Source organism: Chiloscyllium punctatum, chromosome 9, assembly GCF_047496795.1.
Source record: "Chiloscyllium punctatum isolate Juve2018m chromosome 9, sChiPun1.3, whole genome shotgun sequence".
NCBI lineage: Eukaryota > Metazoa > Chordata > Chondrichthyes > Orectolobiformes > Hemiscylliidae > Chiloscyllium > Chiloscyllium punctatum.
The window spans coordinates 11337270-11353188 of record NC_092747.1 but is presented as its reverse complement, the minus strand read 5'-3'; the positions used below and the strand labels follow the sequence as shown (position 1 = coordinate 11353188).

Genomic DNA, 15919 nt, shown 5'->3' with positions numbered 1-15919 from the left:
GCTAGCACAGAGCGGCTCCCAAAGTGAGCAGAACCCCTGATCCTCCTGCTTATTTTTTTTTCTTTTTTTTACCCCCTCACTACCGCCTAACTGCGGTAGTGCTTATTGTTTTCCTCCTGCTTATATCTGTCAGCTAGGACTCCCTTATTGGACCAGGTTAACAGTCCCAATCAGGGAACTCATATTCTATGAGGTCCATCCAGCTGACTTCATTCCAATCAATATGATTGTGAGTAGAGGTGTGGGGGCTGGGTGGTGGTGGGCGGTCAGAAGTCTTGGTGAGGGGAGGCCCCTGAGGAAGTTGATCAGAGTTCTTGGGGATCGGAGGTGATCTGAGTACAGCAGCCTGGGAGAACAGTTAGGCTCAAGGAGCTGAATGGCCTACGCCTGCCCCTATCCATGGATCCTTTTGGGACATAGCTTTTCATTCATTCATTGAACATGAGCACCACTGGCCAGAGACCAGCATTTTTATCACCCATCCGAGGGCAATTAAGATAAAATCATGCTGCTATGGGTCTGGAGTCATATGTAGACCAGAACAGCTGAGAGATGGCAGCTCTCTTCCTGAAAGGACATTAGTGAACCAGATGACTTCTTACTCAACTGACAATAGATTTATGGTCATCATTAGATTCTTGATTCAATTCCAATATCTGCCATGGCAGAATTTGAACCCAGGTCCCTGATATATTACCAAAGTCTCTGGATTAATAGTCTAGCGATAATAGCACTCCTCTTTCACAATAGTAAGAAGGTTTTGTTTAATTTGTTGTAAAAACCTACCTGACTCACCGAAGTGCTTTAGAGAAGAAAATCTGCCATCCTTATTTGGCATGGGCTCCATGTGACTCCAGACCCACAGCAACACAGTTGGCTCTTAACTGCCCTGTGAAATGGCCCAGCAAGTCACTCACTCAGCCCTCCTGAGGGAGGAAGCTGCCATCCTTACCTAGTCTGGCTTGTACATGACTCCAGACTCACAGCAAAATGATTGACTCTCGCTCAGCCCAAGGGCAATTAGGGATGCGTGAGAAATGTTACCCTGTTCAGCAAGGTCAACATCCCATGAAGGAGCTAAAAATAAAAACAAATGCAAGTTATTGCTGCCTTTCGGCTCCTGTATTTCAAATGATCCACTCCTCCCATTAAGTAATGTTAACTGGATCCAGTTAATAATAATCCAGTAATCGAGTGATCATATGTTTGAATGCCATCATGGCACTTGAATTCAGTTTGATTTTAAATCTAGATATAGGAAACAGTCAAAGGTGACCATGGAGCTCGTGGAATGTTGCAAAAACACAATTATTTCTGTTAAGGAAATCTGCCATCCTGGTGCAACATGAAACTAGGTCCCTCACCAACATGGTTGACAGTCAACAGGTGGAGTAGATTTGAAGAGCCAATTGCCTTTCACCTGCTCCTACTTTCTACATTCCAACTGAAATGGCTAACAAGGCACCCAACCTGCTCCCCAGGTCCAAGACCATGAACATTTCAGGACAACTACAACTGGGCAACCAATGTCAACATTACAGAAGAGAGCAGCCATTGCCCCTGGGTCAAAATCCTGGAGTTCCCTCCCTAAGGGCATTGTGGGACAACCCCACAGCATGTAAACTGCAGCAGATCAAGAAGGCAGCTCAACACCACCTTCTCAACGGCTACTAGGGCCAGGTAATAAATGCTGGCCCAGATCCCTCGGGTGAATATAAAACATCCCGAGAGCGAGTTTCACAAAGTTCAGGTTTAGATGGAGGAATACCACGCACGTACATTAAAATTTTCAGAACATTGAAGGTGCACTGACGATGGTTGTGGAGTTCTGTGAGATTTAATCATACATAACAAAAGTACAATAAATTAGAAAATAGTGTGATCATTTTATTTAAAAAAGCTGCTGAAAATTTTATATATATATATATGTCCAGCCAAAAGGTCATTGTCTATTATCACTTAAGGCAAACAAAAGTGAACAAAAACATATACATCGATATACTACATTTAAAGACCCTTCGTGCTTCAAAATGTATAGGACATAATGAGATAAAGAATACACACGGTTAACAAGATTCAAATGAAAGTATATTACTTGTTTTCTAGACTTGTGTCCTTACGAGGTATGTTTCTCCCAAAGGCAAAACCATGTTCAATCTGTCTATCATTCCCTTAACAGATAATTATCCCTTAACCTTTGTACCCCGAACATCTCGAAGTTTGTGATCTGGAAAATTTCAATACGGACCCTCTAGGATTGCGAGGCACTCTTACCGAGCAGGAGAAACTTGTGTCCCTAGTCACTGACCCCCTCAGACACATCGCCTGGACCTGCTAATCCAAACTGAATCAGTCATCAGCTTGTTGCAAGCCCTATCGCTCCCACAAAAGGCAAATAACAAAAGCATTGTCCTGAAGAATTGATGCAAGATGGATGATGAGAGAAAACTTTTTTTTTGTCATCTGCTTTAAATATTAACAGTATCGTTTATTTGTAAATTCTCCATATCCCGCCCAACTGCCTTCAGGACTCCACAAGTCATATGTTGCCTTGTGTCGTGACTCACCTTTTCCTTCCTGATCATGTACCAAAAGAAAATACAAATCCACAGTCGCTCGCTACGATACTTAAACATGCACCTAACATAATCTAAAACAGAGATAAGCTAAGTTACATAGAAGAAATGTTCTGGGCAATAAGCATAAGCGGGCATATCTTCTACAGAGGTTGATGTTACAAATTCCCTAGCCTCAAAAGTACTTCAGGTACCATAATATCCAGGTAAAGTAATTGGCAGAGAACAGAGATGGTTCATCTCATGTATATACAGAAAGAACATGATATAAAGCACAAGCTGTCTAAAAGCTGACCCTTTAAAACTTAAAAAGAACGATAAAAGCATTTTTTTCTTTAAACCCACAGCTATTTACAAATGTTTACAAAGTTTCATAAATACAGTTCAGAGGGACAAGTCAGTCTCACTTCATACAGACTTGGGATCCACGCAACTGAATTGTCCTTTCATCGATGAAATGGGATATTCATCAAGTGCAGTACCATCACACATCTCAATTCCAAAAAAAAAGCCTTTGTTCGATCATTAATTCCTGGCAATAAGGGTGTAACACAGCATGGCACATTGAAGACACTGTACAATCACTTACTTTGAAACGAGAGCTATCCTTTGTTGAATACACTGTCCTATGGTTTATATTTCTCACTGTCTCTGCCAGATGGTTAGAAAAGATCCACAATTCTCTGCGCTGTTGGACACTGAGCTGTCAGTTCCATCTGATACAGTGGAATATTTGAATTACTTTTCCAAATGTTCATCATTTATAAAAGACTTCTGCTTTCAACTCTGATTGTAGAATGCACTGTTCCTCTTTATTTTGTTTTTATTTTGTCTTTCCCTTGGCTATGTTAATTGAAACAATACAACCGTGAAGTGAATATAGCAACTTATCCCCTTCCCACCCCCACCACCCTCTCCACCAAAAAGAAAGTAGTTACTCCAATATTTGTCTTCTACTTGCGGATGGTTTGCTGACAAGTTCTGCTTCGCCGCTTGTTAAAATTGTGTTGAAAAAATGGAAAAAAAGAAACAAAATGAGATTTCTCGCTCAATTGGGGGAGGGGAGGTGGGAAACTCAAATGGGGGGAAAAAGGGGCTCCTCCGACAGGGGGAGCTATACCCGAGTGGTGGAATGTGCGTGGGGCAAGCTCGTACTGTTTTGTCCACCGGTGAACGTGTTGAAGGTGTGCAGGGGCTGCATTGCAGCCAGGGTGTTGGGGATCATGGGGATGGTGTTGGGGGTCATGAGCGGGATGTCGTCCGGTGACCTCCTCAGGGTCAGGGCATAGTCGGGTGGGTAGGTGAGCCTCAGGGTGTCGTGGGTCTGCATCGCCTCACACTCGTGCTCGTGGTCCATTTGCTTCATCTGCAGTGACATCATCTCCTCGTTCTGGAGGTGAGCCAGGTCGTTGGCGGTGCCTCCACCACCCTCCCTCTGGGGGCTCTGTCGCCGGTGTGTCTCGTGTCGCCGCTTGTCCTTCTTGTAGTAGAGGGCAGCAAACGCCAGGATGTTCAGGAAGAGCAGCGACGCCCCCACAGCAATGGTGACGCTCAGCTCGGTCGAATAGTCCCTCTTGTCTTCAATCAGGACTGTCGTCTCTTCAGGGCTGGACTTGCGCGTATCTTTGGCCTGCTTGTTGGGGTTGTGGGAAGGTGTCAGAGGTGGCCGCTTGGTGGTGGAGGACCACAGCTTCCCTGGGGCCCGTCGGGTCACATAAGGGAATGGCGTGGAGTCCGTCTGCGGCACTTTGGTGGTGGTTGACACGTACTGGAAGATTTCGTTCAGATTGTGAAGGTGGGGGACCAATTCTAGCCAGAAGGCCACTTTCGTAGCACGGTAGTGCTCCCTCACCCTGGGCTTCAGGCCGATGTGAAGGTACAGTTGATCCTTTGGATTATACTTTGACCAGGCCACCTCCTCAAACCGGTTGGGTTTTGTGTGGATGAATTTTGTGTCTTGTGGAACGGGCTGGTTTGGGTCACTGGAGGGAAAAGTCAGAAAGTGATTTTAATGGCACAACATTTCAGGATTTTTAAACACAAACCCCCACTGACAAGGGTAATGTACTTTATGAGGAGAGGTATTTTGCCCTGGGAAATTGCTTTTCAGGGCTCACATCGAGATACATGGTAAATGTTAAAATTTCACCCCTCACCCCAGTCAATCGTCTTCCCTTGATATTGAGGCCTAGTTTGCTTTAACTCCTGCTGCTCAATTGCAACAAAGAACAGTACAGCACAGGAACAGGCCCTTCGGCCTACAGTGGCAACATATGAAGTCTTTTTAAACAGGAATCCTTTTGCCTCTACACTGTCTGCATCCCTCCAGTGACTGCCTATTCGAGTATCTGTCAAGTTGCCTCTTAAACGTTGCTATTGTATCTGCCTTCACCACCTCTTCTGGCAATACATTCCAGGCACTTACCATCCTTTGTGGAAAAATCTTGCCTCTCCTACCCCCTTCAAACTTACCCTGTTTTATTTTAAACCTGCATACCCCAGTAATTGACATTTCTACCCTGGGAAAAAAAGAGCACGATTCTCCATTCTATCCATGCCTCTCAGAGTTTTGTAAATTTTTTCAAGGTCGCTCCTCATTCCTTGAAGTTCAAGTGAAAACAACCTTCCTCAGACATGTACAAAGACAAGGTTACATCACTGCTTCAAGTTTCACTGGCAGCAAAACAGAGCTCCATTAAGGCTAGATGGATCCCTATCCACCAAATCAAGCTGAGAAAATTCAATGTTGACCCGATCATTCAGGCAACCATGGCCTGGAGTTTATGCCAGTACTTGCAGGAAACACAATGGGCAATGGACAATGATTTGCAGATTAGGTGAATTAGCCATGCTAATTAACGCATAGTATCCAGGAATGGGTAGGCCAGCTGGATTGACCGTGTTAAATAGTCCGTAGTGTCCAGAGATGTGTAGGCCAGGTGGATTGTCCATGTTAACTAGTCTGTCATGTCCAGAGATCTGTAGGCTAGGTGGATTGGCCAAGTTAAATAGCCAGTAGTGTCAAGAGATGTGTAGGCTAGGTAGATTGGCCATATTAAATAGCTTGTAATGTCCAGAGATGTGTAGGCTCAGTGGATTGGCCATGTTAAATAGATTGTCGTGTCCAGAAATGTGTAGGCTAGGTGGATCGGCCATATTAAGTAGCCCATAGTGTTCAGGGATTGTTGGGCTAGGTGAATTGGCGACGTTAAATAGTCCGAGGTGTCCAGGGATGTGTGGGCTAGGTGGATTGGCGATGTTAAGTAGTCCCATAGTGTCTAGGGATGCATTGACTAGGCAGGCTAGCCATAGGAAATGTGGGGTTATGGGGAGCATCTGAGTGGGATGCTCTTCGGAGGGACAGTGCAGACTCAATGGTCTCTTTTTACATGGTATTGATTCTATGATTCTATGACTTTTATGATCATTTTGTTAAGCAAGCTACTGTAAGAGTATAAGAACTAGGAGCAGGAGGAGGCCATTCAGCCCCTCGAGTCTGCTCCACCATTTGATACAACCAATGGCTGATCTTATCTCAGCCTCAACTCCACTTTCCATAACCCTTTAACCAGTTAAGTCATTACAAATCTGTCTATCTCCTCCTTAAACTGACTCAATGTCCTACAATGCACTGTATTCTGGGGTAATGAATTCCACAGATCATCAGACTAAATTATCAGGTCATTAATTTCAGTGAGATCATTGTTATAATAATTTGCCATGGCACAGATTGAGCTCCCCCCCGCTAAACAGTGCTGCAAGTCTTGTACACAGCAAGAGACCAGACGGGGCCCAGACTTAATGTCTCACTTGACAGTGCCTTCAGCAGTGCAATACTGCCTCAGTTATGCACCAGGAGTGTTTAGAGAGATATGGGCTGGTTGCTGGCAAATGGGACGAGATTAATTTAGGATACACTCAGTTCTGATGTAATGCTAAAAGTCAGGAAAGCTTGAGTTCTACAAAGAACGGTCTAAATTTTTCAATCGCATTAAGCCAAATCGCATTGAACAAGCACATGTTATAGCAGAACCGACTGCAATGGTCGGCATGGATGAGTTGGACTGAAGGGTCTGTTTATGTGCTGTACATCTCTATGACTCTATATTATTGGTTAGCTCAGTTGGCTCTTTCAAAGAGTGACACCAATTGTGTGATTTCAAATCCTCTAATGGCTGAGGTTACCATGACGGCTCGACCTTGCCCCTTTCCTGAGGTCTCAGTGACCCTCTCACCAGTGACCTCTGAGAGGGCAATCATCTGGGACTATTGTGACTTTTCTTGACATCTACTCAGTGTGTTCATTCAAGCCCAGAATGCTGGAATGGAAACATATTGCTTTGCAAGTTTAAAAAAACAATCCCTGAAAATTTGGAAGGGTAGAGCCCAACTCACCCTGTCTTCGCAAAGTTGGTCCAGTAAGTCATGACCACCGCACTGAGCATGACATCGTTCTTCGAGAAGTTGCAGGGGAAAAGCTCAGTGGGTCCAATCATGGGGACGCCAAAGACATAGGGGACCTCATCTCCGTGAGCAGCATCAGACCAGCCTGGCTTCATGTCGCTCTGGCAGTGGTGGTAAAAGGCATAGAAATAGGTGGGTGAGCCATACTGGGCGTGTAGGTCTGCTGTTGCCACCGCTGGCGCTACCCACTGGTGGTCAGTGAACAGCGCCACAAGAGTCTTGCGGCGGGTCTCAGGGTTCTCCTTGTCTGCCCAGTCAGTGTACATGAACTTGATGGTCTCCCGTAGGGTGTCCTTCCCCTCTGGGTAGCCGTACAGGTTGTCGACAAAGTTGGAGACAGCGAAGTCGAAGTCGCTGGCCGAGATCCCGTCCTCGTTATCCACCATGTTCTCCACAAACTTCAGGCCCTCGCCCTGGTTGACACCCAGCATGATGTCATAGTTGAGGAACTCGCCCTGCTCCATGAGGATCTGGGGGTCATCAGGAATGACATCTCCGTCAATGACTGGCCCAAAAGCGATGTGGTAACGGGCAGGCATAATGTCCTGCTCAATCAGCTCCTTGTAGCTCTTCATCCGGAGGCACTCCACCAGGTCAATGGTGTCCAGCATACTGCAGCCAACCTTCTCTGCCAGCAAGCGGGTATACTTGGCAGGCTGGTAGTTAACAGCCCAGCTAGACAAGGCTGTCCCACTCTGAATAATTGCCTTCTGGAACAGACCTGTTGGTTCAATGATAGAAACAACTTAATGGTAACATATACAGGAGGTGGAGATGGCCCAATGGTATTAACACTAGAACCTTAATCCAGATAATGTTCTGGGGGAGCAAAGGAAAACACAGAACTGCGGATACTGTAAATCGGAGACAATAACAGAAATTTCTGGAGAAACTCTGCACTGGCAGTACCTGTGGAGAGAAAGCAGAGTGAACCTTTTGGGTGCTGTGACCCTTTGTCAGGATTGATTGTAGTTATGAAAAGGTTGGTGTGTTGGCTGAAGATGGAGAGGGATGAGGGAGGTCGAAGGAGTAAAGGATAGGTAGGAATGGACCCAGAGAAAGACAGAGAGATGAAAAGCAGACAGTAGGCAGATAAAGGAATGGTAAATGTCAGCGTGAGGGAATCAATAATGACTAACAAGGACCATTAGGAGCTGACAATGGATTGTTGGTGGTAGCAGCCCATGTGATGACAAGGCTGGGTGCACGGGAGTTGGGGTAAGGGCATGGAAAGGGGTGTTCAAGCCCTAAAATTGTTGAACTCGATACTGAGTCCTGAATGCTGCAGCGTTCCCAAGCGGAAAATGAGGTGCTGTGCTTCCAGCTTGTGTTGAGCTTCACTGGAACACGACAGCAAGCCAGGGAACAGGGTGGGGTGTAAGAGTGGCGGGTAACTGGAAGCTCCAGGTCATACTTGCAGACAGAATGCAGGTGTTCTGCAAAGGAGTCATGTCACCCATTTGTGCTTCATCTCCCCTGGCTAGAGGAGACTACATTGTGAGCAGCGAGTACATTAGACGATAATGAGTTAAATACAGGTAAATCACTGCTTCACTAGTGTTCTGGGGAACAGGGATCGAATCCCACCATGGCAGATGGTGGAATTTGAATTTAGTAAAAATCAAAAATTGACAATCTAATGCTGATCATTGTAGGAGGAAAAAAAAATCTGATTCACTAATGTCCTTTATTGAATGTAACACCTGGTGAGATTCCAGTCCACAACAATGTGGTTGACCCTTAACTCTGGCAATTAGGGATGGGCAAGACATGTTGGACTAACCAATGACACCCAGATCCAATTAATGATTTTTTAAAAAATGCAAGAGTAGGAAGTAATGCAGATAGACAAAAGAAGAGAAGCTTAAGAGTGGAAATACAGTGGCTTCCATTACATCAGCACAGATAAATTGGGACAAATGTCCTGCCTGTGCATTGCAATTACCCACAGGATATAGGTGCCAATAGTAAGGCTAACATTTATTGCCCATCTCTATTGAATCAAGCGACTCATGAGCAACTTAGACTAAGGAGAGCATATGATCTGTTTGGATTTCCAAAAGGCCTTTGACAAGGTGCCACACAGGAGGCTGCTAAATAAATTAAGAGCCCATGGTGTTAGAGGTGAGGTACTGACATGGACAGAGGATTGGCTGACTGGCAGAAGGCAGAGAGTGGGAATAAAGGAGTCTGTCTCAGTATGGCAGCCGGTGACTAGTGGCGTTCTGCGGGGGTCACTGTTGTGACTACAACTATTCACATTATATATTAATGATCTGGATGAAGGAACTGAGGACATTGTTGCTAAGTTTGCAGTTGACACAATGATAGATGGAGGGACAGGTAGAGTTAAGGGGGCAGGGAGGCTGCAGAAGAGGACAGGCTAGAAGTGTGGGCAGAGCAATGGCAGATGGAATACAATGTGGGAAAGTGTAAGGTTATGCACTTTGGGGGGGAGAATGAAGGCATGGACTATTTTCTAAACAGGAAAGGCTTCGGAATTCTGAAGTACAAAGCAACTTGGGAGTCTTAGTTCAGGATTCTCTTATGGTTAACATTCAGGTTCAGTTTGCAGTTGGGAAAGTAAATGCAATGTTAGCATTCATTTCAAGAGGGCTAGAATACAAGAACAGTGGTGTACTGCTGAAGCTGTATAAGGCTCTGGTCAGACCATATTTAGAATATTGTGAGCAGTTTTGGGCCCTATATCAACGGAAGGACATTCTAGTGTTGGTAGGTTTCCGGTGGAGGTTTATAAGAATGATCTCAGGGTTGAAGGGTTTGTCATGTGAGGAGTGATTGAGGACTCAATGGAGTTTAGGAGGATGAAGCAGGATCTCTGAAACTTCCAGAATACTAAGAGGCCTGCATTGAGTGGACATGGAGAAGATATTTCCAACAGTGAGAGAGACTAGGTCCTGAGGGCACAGCCTCAGGATGACCCCTTAGAATGGAGATGAGGAGGAATTTCTTCGGCCAGAGAGTGGTGAATCTGTGGAACACATTGCTGCAGAGGGCTGTGAAGGCCGAGTCATTAAGTGTATTTAAAACAGAGATAGAAAGGTTCTTGATTGGTAAGGGGATAAGGGTTACAGGTAGAAGACAGGAGAATGGGGTTGAGAAACATATCAGCCATGATCAAATGGTGGAACAGACTCAATGGGCCGAATAGTCTAATTCTGCTCCGTTATCTTATGGGTTTATGTCAGAGGGCATAAGTGAACCACATTGCTGTAGGTCTAGCACCGCATGCAGCCAGGCCAGGTCAGGACAGCAGATTACTTTCACTAAACGATAAGTCGGCTTCTACAACAAGCAGAGATAATTGCTGTTACTGAAACTTGCTGCCAATTCCAGAATGCTAAAATGAATTAAATGCAAATTCTGCCATCCATCACAGTGAGACTTGAACCCACATTCCCAGGGCATTGACCTGGGGCAGTTGAATGACTAATCCTTTAAAATTACTAATTCCCCACCATCTCGCCGTAAAACTCTATGCAATTGTGTTGCAGTCGGCAGGATTTAAGTCTTTCATATTTAAAACAGGTTGTTGATTATGTTGCCCTACAGCTATGAACCATTTGCATTACAGTCAATGCTAAACCTGTCGATTACAGGCTCTTGAGAGATCTGCAACTGATTCTGACTGAAACCTTTCCATAAAACATCTGTTTCATTTTGCATTGAAGCGACCTGACCTCGTTGTGCATTTCCAGCCTCTGGTGCTGCCCTATTTGTTCGAGTGCATGGAGGTAAATAACCCCTTGTTGATCAGCAATCACCTCTCTGTACGTAATCCCCTCTGACTGGTGCGGGGTTTTACAGTTCACTTCCAGTGGTCACTACAAATTACTAAATACCTACAGCACTGAACCAGAGCATTCGGTCTCACTAATCCATGGCAATATCAAAGCTCCATGCTTGCCTGCTATCTCTCAGCGAAATCGACGTTTCAGCAAAAGCCCTTCATCAGGAATAAAGGCAGTGAGCCTGAAGCGTGGAGAGATAAGCTAGAGGAGGGTGGGGGTGGGGAGAGAGTAGCGCCAGGGACCCGGGTTTGATTCCAGCCTCAGGTGACAGTCTGTGTGGAGTTTGCACATTCTCCCCGTTTCTGTGTGGGCTTCCCACAGCCCAACAATGCGCAGATTAGGTGAATTGGCCATGCTGAATTGCCTGTAGTGTTCAGGGATTTCTCATAGAAACATAGAATCCCTACAGTGTGGAAACAGGTCATTCAGCCCAACAAGTCCACACCAAAAAGCAACCCACCCATATCCATTCCCCTGCTTTATTGCTCTACAATTCCCCCTGATTAATGAACCTAACCTACACATCCCTATGGACAGCTGGAGTGGCATGCCACTGATTTGTGAATCCCTGCAGAGCAGGCAGCAGGCCATTCAGCCCATTGAGGCCACACTGCCCCTCCAAAGAGCATCGCACCCCACCCCACCCCTGTACCCCTGCATTTCCCATGGCTAACTCACCTGCACATCCCTGAACACTATGGGCAATTTAACATGGCCATTCCACCCTAATCTGCATATCTTTGGATTGCAGGATGAAAACGGGGAACCTGGTGGAAACCCACACAGACACGGGGAGAATGTGCAAACACCACACAGGCAGTCACCTGAGGTTGGAATGAAACCTGGGACCCTGGTGCTGTGAGGCAGCTGCGCTAACTAGTGAGCCACCTTGTTGCATGTATTGGAACGGCATTGATATAGCAGCATTCTGTTCAGTAAGTCAAACCTCCTGCTTTCCAAACCAGGAGACAATGAGAATTTGGAGTTTGCTACCACTTGGGGTGGTTAAGGTGAATGTCGTGAGTGTCTTTAAGGGGAAGGTAGATGAGGAGGGAAGGAATCATGGGATATGTCACTTGTGGTCTTTGATGAAGAAGGAGGGCAACTTATACGGAGCACGAGCATGGTACAGTTGGACCAGCCAATCTCTTCTTATTTTTATTAACCTGTGGGAGGTGGGTATCTCTGGCTGGGGCAATATTTATTGCCTGTCCTTAGTTGCCCTTGAGAAGGTGTTGGTGAGCTGCCTCCTTGAACTGCTCCAATCCATGTGCTGCAGGTAGACCCACAAAGCCATCCAGGATGGAATTCCAGGATTTTGACCCAACAACAGTGATGAAGGGTGATATATTTCCAAGTCAGGATGGTGAGTAGCTTGGAGGAAAATTGCAAGAGGTGGTGTTCCCAAGTATTTGCTGTCCTTGTCCTTCTAGACAATAGGAGTCACGGGTTTGGAAGGTGCTGTCTAAAGAGCCTTGGTGAGTTTCCACTGTGCTTCTTATAGATTGTGCACACTGCTGCTGTAGAGTATCGGAGGCAGAGGGAATGGATGTTTGTGAATGCAGTGTTGGATTCTGTGCATTCTATAAACAAAGGCTTCTTGGTTTTGTCAACTCACAATCTGTCTGACTTTCTGTAAGTGTAGAGTGATTATTTAACAAGTGCTCCTGAGTGGAACTGATTTGCAAACTTCGTGTGAACTGGCAGTGGACGTGGGGAAGGGAGCCTTCACGTGGCGTCAGTAAGGAGAGCTCTGAGATTGTGTGACCAGGAAGGATCGTAATACTCCTGACCTGGAGAACACTTCTGATAAAAACAGTGAACACTGTTTTCACTTGCGGTGGGAAGTCCAATACTAGGTGTCTTAAATAGGAGATGGTCGCTAGTTAATTCGATTAGAACTGTTTACTTCTTCACTCTCCCATATGGGATATGGGTGTCACTGGCAAGGCCAGCTTTTGTTGCTCATCCCTAATTGCCCTTGCACCAATCAGCTGTCTTGACTATTTCAGAGGGCAATTAACAACCAACCCCATGGTTCTCTGGAGTCACGTGTAGGCCATACTAGGTAAAGATTGTAGATTTCTTTCCCCGAAGATTAGATTCGATTCCCTACAGCACGGAAACAGGCCCTTCGGCCCAACAAGTCCACACCGACCCTCCGAAGAGTAACCCACCCAGATCCATTTCCCTCTGACTAATGCACCTAGCACTATGGGCAATTTAGCATGGCCAATTCACCTGACCTGCACATCTTTGGACTGAGGGAGGAAACCAGAGGACCCAGAGGAAATCCACGTAGACACGGGGAGAATGTGCAAACTCCACACAGACTGTCACCCAAGGCTGAGAATCGAACCTGGGACCCTAGTGCTGTGAGGCAGCAGTGCTAACCACTGAACCATCGTGATGGAGCTTCAGGACTGGAGTGACTATAGAAAATGCAATATGGCTGCCATGCATGTGGTCAGTGACAGCTCATTGGACACCAGGAAACTGAAATTTGAGGCGATAGACAGATTTGTTATGGGTTAACGGACTATGGAGAGGATACAAAAAAATGGAATTGAGGCTCAGATGGGATCAGCCATGATCGTAATGAATGGCAGAGCAAACTCAATTCTGCTCCTAGTTTTTATATTCTTCTGCAAATTCCAATGAATTCTCCAGTTCTACCCTCACACAATAGAAATATTGCTACTGAAGCCACATACGGTTGTCTTGTGGTCTCGTTTTTTCTACATTATTGCACAACTGAAAGCAGGACATGGCCTTTCCCCAGCAACAATACTCAAGAAGTTGCCAGCAGTTGAACACAAGACACAAGTTATTGTTTTATAAGACAATGCATTAGATTAGATTACTTACAGTGTGGAAACAGGCCCTTCGGCCCAACAAGTCCACACCGCCCCGCCGAAGTGTAACCCACCCATACCCCTACATCTACATCTACCCCTTACCTAACACTATGGGCAATTTAGCATGGCCAATTCACCTGGCCTGCACATCTTTGGACTGTGGGAGGAAACCGGAGCACCCGGAGGAAACCCACGCAGACACGGGGAGAACGTGCAAACTCCACACAGTCAGTCGCCTGAGGCGGGAATTGAACCCGGGTCTCAGGCGCTGTGAGGCAGCAGTGCTAACCACTGTGCCACCGTGCCGCCGTGCATTATGGTTCCACATCAGCAAATGGACTGGAACAGCTTCCAAAATGCCTCAAAATGTTATATTTGTTGAAGCTTCAAAGACGAACATAAACTGATGTCAGTTTACTTGTGCAGGCAAGAGTTCAGGATTGTCTCCAATGAAATGACTCTCAGCTGTCAGTTCAGGTTTGGCTTGAGCTGTGGCTATACATGGCTTCATACTTTTCGGATTAAGCAGCAAATCATTTGAGAGCAATTTGCTCACACGTATCAAATCGGAACGTCAGGAAGTGACATCTTGATAACGCAACCACTGCTGAAGGGGAACCGATTGCCATTTTACAGAATGAGCTGTCCAGGCTCAATTGCTGTTCACTAACCTACACTGCAGTGCGGACTGTGAGAGTGAATCCACCACTACGGGACACTCAATAAACCCACTATTATATGACCTGCAATTAACTCATTACTACAGGTCATGCCATAAACCCACCATTACAGGGCAAAAAGAAAACGCCATGACAAGGCAAAAAAAACCCACCATTACAGAGAAAAAATAAGCCCACCATTACAAGACACAATGGGGTGGCACAGTGGCTCAGTGGTTAGCACTGCTACCTCATGGTGCCAGCGACCCAGATTTGATTCCAGCCTCAGGCGACTGTCGGTGTGGAGTTTGCACATTCTCCCTGTGTCTGCATGAGTTTCTTCTCACAGACCAAAGATGTGCAGATTAGATGGATTGGTCGTGGGAAATGCAGGATTACAGGGATAGGGTGGGGAGGGTTGTGGACGCTCTTCCGAGGGTCAGTGTGGGACAAATGGCCTGACTAAACACTGTAGTGATTCTGTGAAAAAACAAACTCACCGTTACAGGACATAAAGTAATCGGACCATTATGGGACATAGAATGAACCCACGATTATGGAGTCATAGAAACGAAAGCAGTATTACAGGCTTAGGAACAAAGAAGATAGTAGCAAAGTTAGGCCATTCAACCCCTCAGGCTTACTTCATCATTTAATAAGATCATGTTTTATCTAATTAGATTCTAAATTCCACAGTCCCATCTATCCTCAATCAACTTTGATTTTTCTGTCTTATGAGAATCTAATTACCTCTACCTTAAAACTATTCAATGACCCCATTTTCATTGCCTTCTGAGTCAGAGAGCTACAAAGTCACAAAACTGTATGAGAGAAAGACATTCTCCTTACCTCTGTCCTGAAAAGGTGTTCCCTGATCTTAAAATAGTGACCCCAGATCTGAACCCCCTTATACGAGAAAACATCTTTTCTGTATCCACATCTGATACACTTCCATCTAGTTACCACTCACTGTTCTCAACTCTAGTTGAAACAAGCCCAATCTGTCTAACTTCTCCTCAAAAGATAACCCACTCATTCCAGACATCAATCTCATAAACCTCTGAACTGACTCCAACAATTTTACATCCTTACTTATACAAGGATACCAAGCCAGCATACAGTTTTGAATATGAGGTCTTACTAGTACTCTATATAACTGAAACGTTACATCCTTGCCTTTATGTCTGATTCTTCATTAACCTTCTTGATTATGTAGGGTAAAAACAATGACTGCAGATGCTGGAAACCAGATTCTGGATTAGTGGTGCTGGAAGAGCACAGCAGTTCAGGCAGCATCCAAGTAGCTTCGAAAGCGACGTTTCGGGCAACATGAAGAGCTTTTGCCTGAAATGTCGATTTCGAAGCTACTTGGATGCTGCCTGAACTGCTGTGCTCTTCTTGATTATGTACTCTACTTGCATATGAGAGCCATGACTTGGAGGTGCTGATGTTAGACTGGGGTGACAAAGTTAAAACATCACACAACACCAGGTGACAGTGCTTCCAAATAAACCTGTTGGACTATAACCTGGTGTTGTGTGATTTTTAAC

The 15919-nt window shown here is 45.4% G+C and overlaps 1 protein-coding gene across 2 annotated transcripts in view; it reads right to left on the bottom strand.

Moving 5' to 3' along the window:
• Nucleotides 1–3353: 3353 nt before the first annotated feature.
• nlgn4xa (neuroligin 4 X-linked a) overlaps nt 3354–15919 on the bottom strand; it is a 304151-nt gene continuing 291585 nt past the window's right edge. For both annotated transcript variants that reach the window (XM_072576889.1, XM_072576890.1), the window contains 2 exons: nt 6972–7761; nt 3354–4558 (listed from right to left, as the gene is read on the bottom strand). In XM_072576889.1, coding sequence (XP_072432990.1) covers nt 3691–4558; nt 6972–7761 — 1658 coding nt within the window. In that variant the 3' untranslated portion in view covers nt 3354–3690. The remainder of the gene's footprint in view (nt 4559–6971; nt 7762–15919) is intronic.